Source organism: Centroberyx gerrardi, chromosome 17, assembly GCF_048128805.1.
Source record: "Centroberyx gerrardi isolate f3 chromosome 17, fCenGer3.hap1.cur.20231027, whole genome shotgun sequence".
NCBI lineage: Eukaryota > Metazoa > Chordata > Actinopteri > Beryciformes > Berycidae > Centroberyx > Centroberyx gerrardi.
The window spans coordinates 23,080,734-23,098,017 of record NC_136013.1 but is presented as its reverse complement, the minus strand read 5'-3'; the positions used below and the strand labels follow the sequence as shown (position 1 = coordinate 23,098,017).

At 42.5% G+C, this 17,284-nt stretch overlaps 1 protein-coding gene across 1 annotated transcript in view; it reads right to left on the bottom strand.

Annotated features, from left to right (window-relative positions):
* adck1 (aarF domain containing kinase 1) overlaps positions 1 to 17,056 on the bottom strand; it is a 119,618-nt gene extending 102,562 nt beyond the window's left edge. The window contains exons 1-3 of the mRNA XM_071914338.2: positions 16,958 to 17,056; positions 14,253 to 14,392; positions 12,381 to 12,464 (exon numbers count right to left, since the gene is read on the bottom strand). Of these exons, the coding sequence (XP_071770439.2) occupies positions 12,381 to 12,464; positions 14,253 to 14,384 (216 nt within the window). The 5' untranslated portion in view covers positions 14,385 to 14,392; positions 16,958 to 17,056. The remainder of the gene's footprint in view (positions 1 to 12,380; positions 12,465 to 14,252; positions 14,393 to 16,957) is intronic.
* Positions 17,057 to 17,284: the final 228 nt, after the last annotated feature.

Here is a 17,284-nt window from a genome sequence, read left to right as displayed (position 1 = left end):
ATTATAAAAACATAAGAGCTAGCTCCCTTAAAGGAATACACCCACATTTTTGGTACATCATCCCATTGGTCAACTTGGCTGTTAAGTGATGATCATTGGCTCCAGTGCACCATGCTAAGAGTGATAGGAGGCTCCATGATAACATTTTAGCACATAATATGTTGAGTGATAGTAGGCTTCATGCTAACACTTTAGCATACACTATGTTGAGTGATAATAGTCCATTAGCAATTATCTCAGTAGCAGCTCTACAGCAAATTAAGTAATCTTATGATATGCGGCTAAGTCTGACAGTTTTGTGTAGAGGTTTGGTAAACAAGACTAACAGTCTAACAGCCCCGCAGCGTTGAATTTTGGTGGTAGCGTCTCTGCCGGGAATCAAACTCGGGTCTAGTCTGCTGTCTAACTCCCTGCGGGCCACGTGACGTGAAGTGGTGAACAGACGGACCGACGGACCGACGGACCGACGGACCGACAATACCATCCATATAGCCCCTGCTGTCGCGGGGCTAAAAATAAGGTAGTGTGAAGTGAAGCAGGTGGGCGATGGGAGACTGTGTACAGCTAAAAATCACTGTGCAGAACATGAATATGTGGTTGCCCACTAGAAGTTCCAAAAATAAATCTGGCTTCATCAGCTATATTGACTTGACGTTAAAATGTATTAATACACAGGCCATATAATAGAAATCACTAAAAGTACAAAACTACTACTAAAAGGTCAGTCTTCTTACTTTGGATAATACACTATCACAACATAGTGTATGCTGAAGTGGTTTGGTGTCTATGTTATCACTTAACAGGTAAGTTGACCAACAGAACAGTCTTCCAAAAACTGTGTATTCCTTTAAACCCCTTATGTGTAAAATTTGTATCTGATTATATCATGCTCCAATTCATTTTGATACCATAACAGTTTGTCAGTAGAGAAATGAGACCATCGCGGAGAAAACTGGTTTAGTCTATGTGTTGCTTTCAGTTTGTTCATTCTCTGTATCCCACTGGTACGAACTGCCGCGAAAAGTGCCGTACTGACTGAAAAAAACAGAGGCAGATTGAATGCAGGCTAGTTGCTTAGATTGAACAGTGTGAGGTTAGTCAACATGGAAGACAGGACTGTAACTGCTGGACCCTCTGCAACAAAACAAAAGCCTTTAACAGAAGAGGCTAAAAGAGCTAAGAAGGAGAGGGAGGGGAGTGCCGGACCCATAGCCCCCAGGACCGATTGGGATGAAGTACCCGTTCCCCGGCCTCCTGGTGCACAGCAGACCGGTCACTAAACCCCGGGAGCCCCACGGACCCATCGCCGCGGGGCACTAAGAGGCTAAAAGAGCTAAGAAGGAGAGTGGCAAAGCACGGCGTCAGACCGACCAGAGTTAACCGGGCCGGGCATTCACTCGTCAGAGAGCTCCGGGAGCTGAAGTGGTTTAAGACCAACATAGAGCTGGCTTTCTTTCTCCTAGACATGTAAGTGAAATACCAATAAGCGTCTCAAATTGTGTTACCGAAGCTTTTAACTGTTTTTTAGGACCAGTGTGGGTTATATCTGTAGTTATGTGTAATGGCATAGTTTATTTATTTAGTCAGCTACCTGTGCAGCCACTAAGCTATGTAACCTACCCAAGCAAAGTAGCTTCATTTGTCGGTACATAGCCGGCTGCCGACAGAGAGTGGGGCAACAGAAGGGAAAGAAACTATCATAGCCACTTACATCAGTGATCAGTCCATGGAGTTCTTCCTGTCCAGTGTGTGTGGATTGTAATCACGTTGTTTATAGTCCGCATTTGCCGCCGAGTTGCCTCGGCTGTGTCGGGTTCATGTGTCCTGCCTTCTGCCACCTTGATCGGCCGTAATCGCCACATTTAATACAGCTCCATACTCCAATTATGTTACCGTATTTCCTCTAATATTGGCCCGGGCCTTTATTTACCTCAACTGCAGAGGGTACCAGGCCTTTATTGGAAGCAGGCTTATATTAGAGACAGGCCTTTATTTCTAATTCCCTCTGTTTGATAAGTATATTTGCTCATATTTTAGTATGAAGTTTGATTTTCTGATCTGCTTCTGTTGGGGTACGTTAGGTAGCCGTTTTTTTGTTACTGCAATGCATTCCGATAATTACGGTAATCGACGACGGCATGCTCCAGAGACTTCCGCCGGCCGAGCCATCTTGTGGCACTTGTACGTTACTACAAACTACAGTTACATGTATAACAGGCGCCAGGAGTTTACCGGTATCCACCGTTGTTTGCATGTAAGCTGAAGTTAACTGAAGCTAAAGTAGAATCTATACAGTTATATCATATCGCCGTTTATTTAGATGCGCGAGCTCAGTCCACCTGACAGCCCTCTGTTCTGTCGGCGGCATGGAGGTTTCGGTGCGCCGAGGGCTTACTGCCGACGCTTCGAGTTTCCCGGGGACACGGTTCCGGCCAGTGCCGATAGCTGGGCGCCGATTTGTTCCCGGTGATCCGGCCGAGATTTCGGCGGGGTCCCGACGCCGATGCGTCACCGGGCGTCCCCGATAGATACGGGCCGTGGGCGCGGTGGAGAGGACAGCGGCGGAGAGAGGAGACGGACACGGTCCAGCCTTATACTAGGTTTTGACCTAGTCTTGTTTCCTTTGTTTTTTTCCCCGGCCTGTATTTGTTCGTGTCGACCACGGCCCCGGCCATTATCGGAGACCCGGCTTTTAATTGACTACCTGCCACTATTAGAGGAAATATGGTATTTGATTTGTGTTTAGTGTAGTTCGCTGTGTTCACAACGACAGCAATACCCCACACATCTGTTAACCCGAATTCTCACAATAACAAACTACGTCATAGTACAATGCTGTCATTAGGAATAATATAGAAATGAATGCTTGAGCTGCAGTTATCTGCAATACTTTGTTTACATATTCCAGCTGTAAGTGGGGTATCGCAAACGCCGCTAGACGTCGCAAAGACGTTTGCGACAGTGTCTTTTTTTGGCACTACCACTAGGATTCGCCAAAATCAAAAATTTACAAATCCTACACATAGGGGCTTTAACATGGAATAAACACAATGAAACATAAGAAAAGGCTGATTTTTTCTAATGTAAATTGCAATCCATCGCCAATGAATTGGCTGAAGATGATTTTGGGAACAACAAAAAATGGTAACTGAAATCTAGTCTTCTGATCTCATTAAATCAAAGCCTAGCTCAGTCTTCAGTGAGTAACACAGACATACAGTGATAGTTCATATGGCCTGCTGATGGTCTGGCTGTTGCATTATAATGATGATCAAATATGAGCAGCTAATCAAGTGGACTAATCCCATGTTCTCTCAGGGGTTATAACAGTATGTCACATGCACAAGTTTGCACATACTCTCACAGTGACATGCATGCATGCACACACACAGACACACTAAAGAAAAAAATACTAAGGAAACTGACAGTCATTCAATTTTAGGTAAAAGATAGTAATGTAGCATAAACTTGGTATTAGGGTTTGACTGATATGGGGTTTTAAAGGCTGCTAACAAACCCAATATTGTTGGACTGAAGCTGCCAGTAACTGATATATTGTGTCGATATTTAATGTCTTCAAATTTGATGATTTTCTTGCCAAAAATGACAAGTATCCAGTGTTTCCCCTAGAATTAAATTCTTGGCAGTGTGGAAAAACCTCTGAAGCAACATTCAGACCATCATGGGAGACTAAAACTCTCTACTGAAACCCATGATGATGATGATGATGATCATGATGATGATGATAATGATGATAATGATGATGATGATGATGATGATGATGAAATTAAGACGTCGGTTGGTCACCATATCAGTTTCACAGACTGGCTTTTTTGGAGATATTCTGACATACCCTGTTTGGACTGAATGGTAGCAGCATGAGGCTAGAAATGGGAGCTCGCCATTTCAACCAACAGCTGACCCGGGAGCCAATATTCTCTGTGGGTCCAAGTACAACAGGTAAGAGAGAAATATAGGTCCAAAATCGACAATAATAAGCCAAAAATACATACTTTGTTTTGTGAAGGTGAGCCAAGCATTTAGTATTGATTGTGTACTTATGCCCCCACCCCCACACACACACACATAAATCACGTGCATAATACGAACACATCCTTTATATAATAAAATCTATATATTTAATGTAGCTCACCTAAGCAAAGTCTTTCTTTCATATAGTCTCTCTCTCTCTCTCTCTCTCTTTTTCACACACAAAGCAGTTGTCCTTGAAAATGAGCAGTTGATAGTAGTGAGAGGAGACAGGTTCTTATATCCAAGTGTAGAATCAAGCCACTAAAAGGAGCAAAGCTCTCACAATCTCAGCACAATGCCGTAGCTCTCACAATCTCAGCACTTTGAAAGAGATTAATTACCTTAACTATATCTGAATAAAGACCTGTTTATCGCACACACACAACTTAATTGGATGTAGTCCTGTGGGAGGCCAGCAGCGTGGAGCCGGGCAAGGGAGCCAGTGTTGTGTCCCAACATCCAAGTCCTTGATTGATACTCAGCATTGATTTCCATTTTCAAACTGTTCCAGGCCCTGCTGGGTGGGTACTGCTGTGTAGCATGGACACACAGGTACAGGTACAGTATATCACAGCCTAAACCGTCTATTCAATCATGACACTGTAAGACATAGACACACACCCAAACCCACACCCACACACACACAACTTATTAGTGGTAGGTCATGAAACTATCAGCTCAAAGGGAACATTGGTCCTGAATCCTCCCCTAGTCTGATGTTTTTGTAGATATGGTTTTTCACACCAATGGCAAACCAATCTAGGAAAATACCTTTTACAACAGCCTACAGCTGGACATTTCAACAACTTGTTGTTACACCCAAAGATATCATTCCTATCACTTCAATTTTAAGTTAATTTCTTGACCCTGCAAACATCCACATACAATTTGGAATGAAGTCCCTATCCCCATTAGTTTCATACAGTAGTTATTTCTAAAAAACAATAATCATCTATTGCCAGAAACCCCAGATCAAAAAAAAAAAAAAAAGACCAAAATCGAATCTATTGTTCATTGGCCCAAGGCAGATCTGTCCACCAAATTTAATGGAAATCCATTCATAAGTTTTTGAGATATCCTGACAGACATTCTAATGGGCAACAACATAACCTCTGTAATATAACCTTGCCGCAGAGATAATAAACATAAATTAAAAATCAACGTTGTTGATCTTAAACAAGTTGATTGCTCTTAAACTAGCTGTTTGCACAGATGCATTGGTAATTTTCTGTTTCTCCTAAGCATTGCTTAGGTTGAGCTCCAGCATTGCTGGCAGTCGAAGGAGCGCTAACAGGTTGCTAGCATGACAGCTACCACAAACTCAAACTCTGTGGGACGGTACTTTTTCATTTGATGGAAGAGTGCCGGTGTTTCCCATCACAACGCAGGCTGTCAGCATATTTTGCATACAGTGTTGCTCTGTGGTTTATCAAACTTGAGACAGCCAAACTTTCCACATGATAGAAGTTGTGTGATCCTACTCTATCTTTGTGGTCGCTATCACTGTTGCTTTTCTTCTTCAGTCTGCTCATTTTTGCATCTTGCTAATTGAATCTAGCTCCACTTATTGTATTATCCTCTGCGGTAACTCAACAAGCATGGGAACTCTGTGTTGTGTTGTAGTTGTGAGTGGGTGTCTACCTCAACAACTTACAAGCTTATTTATGCTGTCTGATTGGCTGTTGGTGTGGCAAGTTTGTCTGCAGCCCAAGCCTATGTTCGTTGCATGATTATCTGTTTGTATTCCAAGTTTCTGTGTAGATTGAGCAAAAAAGATGCCGAAAATCATTTTATTGAAAATAAAATCGTGGGAAATTTTATTGTGACAATTACAGCGTTTTATCCCCCAGCTCTGCTTCCAACATGTTTATCCTCTTCAGGGAGGGGGAAGGGGAACAGGAAGCAACAAGGTTTATGGTAACACTAATATCAACAATAATGTGAGATACAGGCTACTAATAATCCCCACCATGGTCTCATTTGTTTACATAAATTATATCAAGCTATCACAATTTAATCTGACATTGATGTATTGATGTGACAAATACAAAATGTAGCACCTTTAACTTCAAATATCTGAGAACCAAAAGGATAAAACACAAGGAAAGGAATGTTTTTAGTTTCTGTGACTTGGGTTTGATGCCAAAGATTTTTTGGGCCTCACACACACTTAGAGGAGGTTAATAGCCAGTTACTCTGCTATGACCTCCTCAGTCTGCAGTGACTCAGGTTAAGGTTCAGGCTTGCACTTACAAACACCCAACACACACACAACACACACACGTACAAACTAGACCCTCCATCCTGCAAACACACAGTCAGGTAGGATGAATGCTCGCTCAGCTTGTGTAGGAGTGTGTTGTAATCCAATTCACAGGGAAAAAGGCAAGAGAAAGGACAATGGTGGTGGGAGGAGAAGAAAGATAGGAAATGAAGGGCATTAAACCAAGGAACAGACAGAAGGGAGAGAGAGAGAGAGACAGAGACAGAGACAGAGACAGAGACAGAGACAGAGGCCCCATCTTCTGGCAGTGGTGATGAATGACAGAGTAAAGCTGGTGTGTAGAGCTGGTCATGTAAATAGATGGATTTCCATCCAAGTACTTTTATTTGAATTTGATGTATCAAATTAGAATGGCTGAATGCAAACTGCAAAATTCAATATGTCCTCAATATCACAAAAACGTTTTTTTACACCAAGTATATTGTCAATAAAGAAAAGATGCAAATATCGATGAAAATGCATTTGTGGAATAAATAATCATGACGCTTTTAACTCCCATATCACGTTTCTGTCAGAATACTACTGAATTTGGGATCTCTTGTTATCCCCACATGATCAAGGCAAAACAACAAGGGTGACAAAACAGTATGCTGCTTTTTCTCATGCCTGAAACCCTCATACTAAGGATTTGTACAGCTGAAAGATGCCCACCACAGGCCGTCAGACCTGTGTTAAAGGTTGTAAGAACATCGGTTGGAACAGCGGCTGCTGCAGAACCTCTCTTTCTCCCTCTCTCAATTACTAGTGATGTCCAAAACACTGTTGTCCACTGTTCAGTTTGAGGGGTTAAAAACCTGCAGTTTTCACAGCTGATTTCCTCAAAGGAACCTGAGCCCTGATGGCCATTTAATAAGCTGCTAAACAGTTGTAAGCAGACTACCCATCGACAAGGTGACAAATACATTTTGTTAATGTGAAATTGATTCACTTGCAGAATAGTATGCTGACAGTGGTGTTTCCAATGGCCTGGTAGGTGGATGGCTCCGGATGAACCTTTAGTATTTGATTCTCACATGGGAGAACATGTTCATCTTCTAGACATTTTGTTTAATGGTTCTTTTAACAGATTGAATTGGCATACATTTCAGCTTATCCCTGCAACAATATTCTGTGAATCTGTGAAGCAGCCACTGCAAAACACACAGCCTCAAGTGCATGAAATTCGTCCAACAGATTCCTTCCAGCCCGAGTCCTATGTGGCCCTGAGGCTCAGAGAAATCACAGGCTTTACACCAGAACTTCACTCTACTGCAGAAGACATAAAACCAGTCCATCCGCCCCCTCAGTGCGAGGCATGTTCCCCGTCTCAACCGCCAGACTTGAGAGCGCTCCCCTGCGTGTTGTATGATACACACTAATTGACTGTGAATGGCTCCTCGGTTCACTCGAGGCAACCTTTGATGAGCCTGGTGGCTGGGAGAGTGGCTGGCTAAGTGGCGTTTGAGCAAACCTCTTCAAAGAGCCGGATAGCAGCTTGCCTGGTCCGCGGAGAGAAGAAGAGAGGGCAAGATGCTTGGGAGGATGAAGAAGAGGAGATGCTAACAGTGCAGAACAAAGAGCTCATTAACTGAGCAGTTGAATGCGTTGCTCATGACAAGAAACACACATACAGCTGGGTGTTAGAAAGCGCCAACTTGCTACATCTGACGAAATGACACTAGGGTTTGACCAATACGAGTTTTTGAAGGCCAATACTTCTAAGGATATTTTTTTGAATTGACACTCCTGATAGTCCATATTTTGTGACAATATACAATTTTTAAATTTGACTACTTTCAATTAAAAATTGACAAGTATTCTGTATTCTTGTCAAGATAGAAAAGTTTTTTGCGCCGTTGATTCGTAATCATATTTGAATTCACTAATGATGAAGATTGAGATTTTTTCGGAGATTAGGAATCTACAGGCCATAAAATAAAAAACAATACCAACTTTAGATTACTAAAAGATTTATCTTCATATTTTGGATAATATACCTGTAAATCGCTTTGATTACTTTAAGAGTAATTCTGCACCCAGTTTGAGCTTCTCTCTTGAACACGGCTTCATCTCCAACTGAACACCGGCTGCTAATTTTAACCACTGGAGGGAAAACTGAGCCAGGTTTAGGGAGATATACTGTATACGGCACCAACACATTTGGGCTCAAATGTTGACAATATGTCCAGCGTTGTTGTATTTCATAACTACATAGTGCTAAATACCAGTTCACAAATCAAAAAAAGTGTTTTAGTGTGGAGTTACTCTTTAGCATACCATATGCTAAAGCGTTAGCATGGGCACCAGACAGAACTATCTATCGAAGCCGCATGAGAGCAGTCACTGCCGTCATTGGACAGACATTTGGTGCAGGAAAGGACTTTCTTCCAGGGTAAACCTTGTCCTTCACCCAATTTTCACAGCATGTTTTGGATCATGTTCTCTCCAAACAAAGCTTTCAGGGTTGATTTGAAAAAGTAACAAGGTCTCTGTCCGGTTGAGTGCAGTTGCTGTGTTTTCATACAGCCAAACAAACCCAACTAATGGGGAAACCGCTCCAAGGTTTAAAATACGTGCTTTAAATCAGTGGTTCTCAACGTGGGGTCCAGGGACCACCAGGGGTCCTTGAGGGAGTTCCAGAGGGTCCCCAGCAAATTGATTAATTGGTAAACTTCAGCATTATTTTAATTAGAAGAAGTTAACACAATTAGAGAATGTAGAAGAATGACAATTTTGACCATAGTTTCACTGTTATCTCTCTACCTACAATACAGATAGTCGTGGAATTCTGGACAAAATCAGGCCCGGCAATTATCAGAGATAAAAGAAAGCGGGGGTTTTTTGTGTTTATGTGTAGCAACGTTTGTACCTGTGTTGGTCTTCATCAGGCATACTACTAATACTACTACTGTAAATAAACATATAGTTGCAGATAAGTTGCAGTTAAGACAAAGGACTAGTTTCCAAGATATGGATTAGGAATAACCTTACAACAGATGACAATAAGTCAATCAATCAGATAGAGAGTAGCAAAACAAACATTTATTTAGATGAAAATGTCCGGATTATTACTTTAGCACTGGGCTCCACATGACTGTTAAGGTTAGCGTAATCCTACATGTCCTACTTATATAGTCTCCATCTTATGTAAAGACTTGGGACAAGTTTCCAATCAGTCTTTTGTCAGTCCTGATGAGACTGAATGGGACCCAGCTTTACTAAGCAAGGACCTCTCTGTTCTCCCTCCTGTCTGCTGTTGAGACAGAAAATGAGAGTGCAGAAAAGTCGGCAGCATAATGATGCTAAACAAGTCTAGAGCCTGCTGTGCCGCCGCTCACCTCCGCGACTTCATAATAATTAGGAGGCAAGCCTCTTCTCTGTATTAAATCACCACCATGCATTAATTCTAATCAGGCTGTGTAGCCAGGCTTGACCAGCGGGCCCCAAGGGGCTGCACCACACACACACACACACACACACACACACACACACACACACACACAAGGCCAACCATGTTGAACCATGCTCTTCAAGGTTCACTGCGTCTCTCTTGCGGGGGAACAACACCCCCTACAGCGCAGCACTTTTTACTTTTTACACTTTTTATCAGAGCAGGTGAGTCTTTGACCTTTGCAGCAGCGGTCTCCTGAGTGAACCCGACTCAGCCGTGGCTTGGCCTTTTAACAAATAGGAGCACAAATGGCAGAAAGGATGTTAGTTGGCATTTACTGTTATTACCTTCTAATACTACTAGTGGGCTCCCCCCCTCCCCTAACGTGATCTTTTGAGGTGTATTTGAGGAACTGCAACAATAATAATGTTCTCTAAACTAGAAAAATCATGTACTCTCTCTCTGTCTGTGTGTGTGTGTGTGTGTGTGTGTGTGTGTGTGTGTGTGTGTGTGTGTGTGTGTGCATGTTTCCTCTGCAATCAGGGCTGGGCCGCTAAGCAGTTTATGGTCTGCTTGAGATCAAAGCTCAAAGCTTAAGGCACAAGTTTGAGCTTCTTTCATTGTCCATGTTTCCTCCCTTCCTTCCCACGTCATTAAATGCATCACGATCACACAATGTCTGCACCTACTGAATAATAGCACAGCCTGTGCGTCTGGATTACAGGAAATGAAACTGAGTCACCAAAGCTTTTCATCTCAGGTTTTTGCACAACACCCCCATACCTCTAAAGGCAATATGAAAGTATGGGAAAGAGTGGGGTGGTGGTGGGTTTACCAAGAAGAGCACAGACAGCAAAATGAGGTACCCTACAGCTCATGTAGACTTACTGCGTGTAGCAGATATAATGCTGGCAAGTTAGAGGGGGTTATAAACTGAGTGTGTAGTCAATCAAAAGTGGAATTCAGGCTCTTTTGTGGAAAACTGTATAATATGCAAAAACCTGCAGGAGGTCATCTGGAGACTGAAAATACAATGGCAAACTGTCACCACCAGAGGGCGCCAGATTACAACCCAACTCTCAATGCAGTTTAGATTAGTGGTTTTCAAAGTGTCATTGAAGGGGGTTCCAGGGGCCCTCCCAATTAGAAAATGTATAAGAATGACTATAATTCTAATCCTAGGTTTCACTATCACCACTATTATCTCCCCATGTACAGTGCAGACAGTTCTACATTTCAATACTGAATGAACAACAAATACCTTGTGATATGAGGGGGCTGAATCTTATAAAATGAGGGTCCGTGGCCTACTGTGTGTCTATGTAGGGGTGTGAAATTTAATAGTTTGAACAACCGTGCCTGAGACTGAACATGGCCATCACAACTTAAACAACACAGCAGTTCAAGTAAAATGATTCTGGCAAACCTTGAGGCTGCACACAGGCTGAGACTAGTGTAGATTTTACACCGTTTGTATATTTCCTCAGAACATTCCTTCAAATCACAAAGTTTGAAAAGTGCACTGTGCCTTTTTCCATGGAAAGCTGGGGGGGAATGTCTGTATTTGCTGGCAGGTAAGCCATGTGTGAGGGTGGAGAAATGCAACAGCCATTAGCCTGTTGGAAACTCTCCTCCCCAAACTCCAGTAAAACCTCATAAAGTGCAATCTGTTTGATACTGTCAATGGGCTGTGGACCGAAGAACCGATTAAGCAGAAAGAAATGAAAGAGATAGAGAAGAGGCCAGAGTGAACATTGTGAGTGTTTGTAAAAGCTCTTTCACACCAGACTTGAGATCGAGGAAATCGACGGGTCAACCGTCCGTGTGAAAGGGTCAACCTGGGTAACTCGGCCCCGCAAAAACCAACCTGGTCAAGGTCAGAGTTGAGACCCGGGTCAAAGGTCAGTTCTTAACCTGTGTCGTCGGGGCTTGTGTTTTTTATGTGTGACATTAAAGGCAAACTATACAAGGGTGGTGTTCACAAAGTTGAGACATCGCAGCTGTTGCAACACAATCTTCAACTCAGGAAAACTTGAGTAAGGTTGTACAGTGTTTAAAGTTGCATGAAGCTTCTGTTTAGTGATTCAGTGAATAAAATCAACGTTGTAAATTCAGAGAACAATGTCTGTTGTCTTCCATAGAAACATGTCTGCCTTTGATGATATCACAAGGTGATGGTCCATAGAGAAACAAGTATGTATGTCACCCCTAATGAATGATACAGGCACCCCTTGGGGCCAATAAATGACAAGATGCATTATCCCTCCAATTTCCATGAAAATCAGACCGTTATGGCCTTAGAAAATTTGAAATTGTGACCTGTAATTATAGCATCCCCATTAGGCCAAACAGTATAATGTTTTTAAACACTGAAATATATATATTTTTTTTTAAAAAGGTCTGAAGATAGATTCTCAGAAGAGCCAGTGGTACAAGCCTGGCTCTATGTCTTCCAGAAAATACCCAAACCAATTAATTAGTTGCAAAGCTGTACCGTGTATAAGAGGTGAGCATAGAATGCCCTGCTCTGAGCCTCACCTGTCTACTTTTGCCGGTTCCTTTCTCCGCAGATTACAGGGCTGCGACCGATCAGATTCAAAGCCCAGCATGAAAACAGAAAAGGACTGTAGCGAGGCTAGCAAAAGGCCACCAGATTAAAAGCTTTAGCCGAGAATAATAAGCAAATATTCCTACCTTGGATTTGAGGGCCCAGTACTCCTCTGTGCCATGTTCCACATTCTTGAAAGAGGTGAGGTAGTCGTAGGCGATGACCGCCGTCTGCAGGGAACACAGAGCAGTGTGATGTAGACAACTGTACAAAAGTAAAAGTACACTTCTGAAACCCCACTATGGAATAATATTGAAGTTAAGATATCTGTTTGTAAAAGTGTAGCATTTTTGAGGATGGGCTCGCCTGTATTTTTCGTCACAAATTTCAGCTCTTTTCCTTAGAAGACCCTATCTTTATGTAACTTACATCAGTTTGATACAACTTACTATGATATACTATGAATTTCATATGATAAAAATTTGTGTCAGCCTTTTAAGGCATTAATCCGCAATTAAAAGGAGATTAAACAGAGTTTTGGTGGGTTTACCCTCCACTACATCCCTGACTCTATGGTATTGTCACTCCAGCAGGTAACTATTTAGCAGCTAACTGACAGTGGCAAGGTAATGCGGGGGTAGAGGTCTAGACATATCATTAAGGCTGTTTTCAAACCTATAGGCCATTTGAGTCCCAAATCAAGGGCCGAGGTGGAGCTTTTGTAGCATTTATGCATTGGCTTGGTTACATTTCACGCCGCAAAATTTTAAATGAACTAGGCCTATAATTTATCAACAAAAGCCACATGAGAGCAGTCACTACCTTCACTGGACAGTGTGTTAACTTGTAGTTAATTAAATAATGCCAAAGTTTAACAGTTGATAAATTTGCTGGGGACCCACTGGAACCCCCTCAAGGACCCCTGGTGGTCCCCTGACCACACGTTGAGAACCACTGCTCTCAACAAACTAGTGTCCAAACGCCTTAAACGTCATCCATTAATGACTCCTTTCAATTCCCTTTTGAAGAGGAAAAAAGATTAGGTTGGAATCACTCAACAACATTTTTACTACTGTAGATTGTTAACCCACAAATCAAGACCCACGAGGCAAAGTCCTGCAGTAACTCTATGGCGTTTATTGAGTCTCAAAACCCGCGCACATAAAAACCAGGCGCGCGCACGTGATACGAGCGCACAGAACAGTATCCGCGAGCGGAAAAGCATTCTCGCGACGGAGCATTTCTGCTCCGCGTGCACAAATGCGGTCCCGCGAGCACGGGGCTGTGACGAGCGCGAGCTTGACTCTCCCTACGCGCTCGCAACTGCTCAACACTCGCTCGCTCTTCAAGTTGACTTTTGAGACTTTGGAGGCGGGGATAACATCTCACTCCTTTGCCTAAACCTAACCAATCAGAGGCAGAGTAGGAGCGGGTCTTCCAGAAAATGGGGTAGGAAAAAAAATATTTTTTTGGCAGAATCATCAAGATGTAGGAGAAAAAAGAGGTAAAGTGAGGAACAGCCACATCACAAATAGCTTATGTTACATTTTGGTTATGCACGATTTACTTGTGTTAAGGGCATTGTAGATGTGGCTGTTCCTCACTTTACCTCTTTTTTCTCCGACATCTTCTTCTTGATGATTCTGCCGCCAAAAAAGAGGTCAGAGACACACATTATTTTTTTCCTACCCCATTTTCTGGAAGACCCGCCCCTACTCTGTCTCTGATTGGTTAGGTTTAGGCAAAGGAGTGAGATGTTATCCCCGCCTCCAAAGTCTCAAAAGTCAACTTGACGAGTGAGCGAGTGTTGAGCAGTTGCGAGCGCGTAGGGACAGTCGAGCTCGCGCTCGTCACAGCCCCGTGCTCGCGGGACCGCATTTGTGCACGCGGAGCAGAAATGCTCCCTCGCGAAGATGCTTTTCCGCTCGCGGATACTGTTCTGTGCGCTCGTATCACGTGCGCGCGCCTGGTTTTTATGTGCGCGGGTTTTGAGACTCAATAAACGCCATATAACTCACGGTGGCTGCGGCTCGTCCAAAGCGTATCACGCTGAGGTCGCTGGGGTCCAGCTGCCTGCTGTAGAGGTAAAACCCAGATGAGGCGAACACCGCTGTGGCCAGGGAGGAGACTTTCAGCAGCCGACCAGCCATGAGAGGCACTATGGGAGGTGGGAGGACAGAGACACAGATGGAATATTGATGTCTAGCCTCTGGTCTGAGGACTAAGAGTTTAGTGTAGTGCATGAGGGTGTGACAACTTCAAATAGTATAAAAAGCTGTAGTGAGACAAGCTTCGTGACATCAAACGTTGTCTTGGATACGACGACACTGCTGTCTCTACTTGACCATGTTTCCATTGATCGGATGAAAACAGACTTGGAAATCAGGTAGCACTATTTTCCGGGTCCGCAATTTCCTAATAATTTCCTAGAAAGGAACTGTTAATTTCTTAGGAAGTTTCCTGGAAAGAACCATGAAATGATGTAGTAGTTATAGGGAAAATAGAGAAAGAGTTCAATGGTAGTTGGTAGTTGGTAAGTTCCTCCAATTTCTTCTGTTGTTTCCAAGACAGAACTATGAAATAATGTAGTAGTTATATAGAAATTGAGAAATTAGAGGAAGGAATTCAACAAATAACTATAGTATATAATTCTATGAATAATGACTTGGGTTACCAAATTGACCACTGCCAATTATCTTTCCAATAAATAGTTCTTTCCAGGAAACTTCCCAAGAAATTATCAGTTTCTTTCTAGGAAATTGTGGACCCAGAAAATGAAGCGTTACCGGAAATCATATGCAAAACACATTTGTCTGAACACCTGTGTACTCAAGTGGAATAAAACACTACACTCGCAAGATAGATATTTCCATGATTTGTTCTCGCCAATACCTGTCATGCTTGGTGTGTTTACATTTTTTGGACGCTTCCCCAGTGTCCTCATTTATTGGCATCACTGAAACTATGAATTATGGACAAAACCCTATGAAGTCTGCAGGATTGCAGATTTGCACGCAAGGCACTAAAAGTTCACTTCAGAGCCCTTCAAGACCCCATGAAACGGATTCTTTACTTCCTTGATTTGATGTATTTCCTGTTGAAACAGGATTTTGGGGCGGGACATAACGTGGGGAGGGATCTTCCAAAAGTCTAAACCAATGGAATATCAGTCTGAGAGAGAAAGGCAGTGTTATTTGATGGGAGAGGTGGGATTGTTCAAAAATCTGTGATGGTTTTATTGGTTGGAATTTATATTTAGGCCTACTGGTGCAGCATGAGGTCACCATTAAAGATATTCTGTTTTCCAGGAGGTGAAAGTAATGGGAGTTCATTTCATGGGGATTTTAAGCACGTCACTGTTGCCACCTCATAATTCCAATTTTGTTGAATTTCATGTTTGTGGACTCAGTGGGAGCGCGCTTCAAAGTCAGTGAGGCCATGAGACCAGACACTGAGATTGGGCGACACGTTTTGTAAGTGGCCTGATGCTGCATGGTAGATTTTCAGCTGCTGCAGGTTACGGTGCCTTCACATCTTGTGCAACATATGGGCCAAAAAGTACGTGAGGGGAAGGCCAGTGGGGCTGTACAAGGCCCTGGCATGTTCCATACGAAACAGAATGTGGATCTTCCCTTCTTTGATTGAAGCGACCAAGAGCCAATATTTTGTGCCAAAATTTGATCAATTTGACCATTTTCATGCCAAAAAGTTCCAAGTAATCAGTGTTCCTCTCTATTTTATTCTTGGCAGGGGGAAAAGTCACTGAAGCAGCATTTAGACCATGAAACACAAATTTTCCAGTAGGCCTCATACCCAAGATAATAGTAAAATGTGATCAAAATGACGCATTACAATAAGTTCAGGTTAAGGGCTTCCCATAGACAACCAGTGTAATATTGATCAATTATACAATAACCCCACTTATACATTAACCCCACATGGACACACTCACACAATGAAGGCAAAGAGGTGGTCTGACATGAGTGGGACTTTGCATATATTAGCTACTAGCAACAATGATGTGATTGGTTCCATTTGTCTCTTGCACGCAAAGAACGTAATGCCAAATTGCATTCACAAATCTGGCGATTTAACGTCTTCTTGTTTGAGGACACAGCCTATATATCCTATGCGGCACGGATTTAGTACGTTTTACAAACTAGGAGCCATTTCTCAATTCGGCATACACCAAAAACACCAGGTGGCAATTGCGTCAATGATATTATATTTTTTACAACTGGTTTGCCTGTTTCTCCCACTGACTTCTTCCACCAAATTAGACCGTGGTGAGCTGGAGCGAGCAATTGATCTTTAGGGACGAGCAGTATGAACCAATACAAAAACTTGAGATTTTCTTAAAATAGATACTGCTTGGTGTATCGGATGTATGCCGAATTGAAGAGTGATCCATAATGATTCAGAAAAAAACCACACGTTATGTTTTACGGGGTATGTACGTTTGTCAGTAAGCAAGATTACATTACACTACCAGATTTTGGTTTGGCGTGACGTTAACGTTCAAGTGTCGGGACTCGGGACTAGCTAAAAACCATTCTGTCAGTTATGCAATGACAATTGCTGCACTTATACCAGGCGTGTACGAGCCATACAGCAGAATACAGTCAGTGTTTCCAATACATCCACACTTAAGTTTAAAAACCGTGAATAAATTGTAAAAAAGAAAAAGAAAGAAAACACTATGTGGAGTAAATGTTTAGGCTACCTTGTCAATGTGTACACTCCACACACGCGTTGTCATTCACTCGCCCGGTTTGTTTCGACCTCTTCTTGTTTACGTTTTCGACGTGAATGGCGCGCAAAGCATTATGGTTAATATAGTACTAAATCAGATTAAGGCTGATATTTTTATTAACAAAAGGGTTTGCAAGATACATGCACGATGAAGACAAATATTAATTTGACTTCACCCATCAATAATGGTCCGGTGTATGTGTTATTATTACTAAAAAATCATGTCTTGATCGTCGCAGTTTCATCAGTCTCACCCCAAGGAGGTTCAGGATGACGTATAAAACACGCGTCACACAGT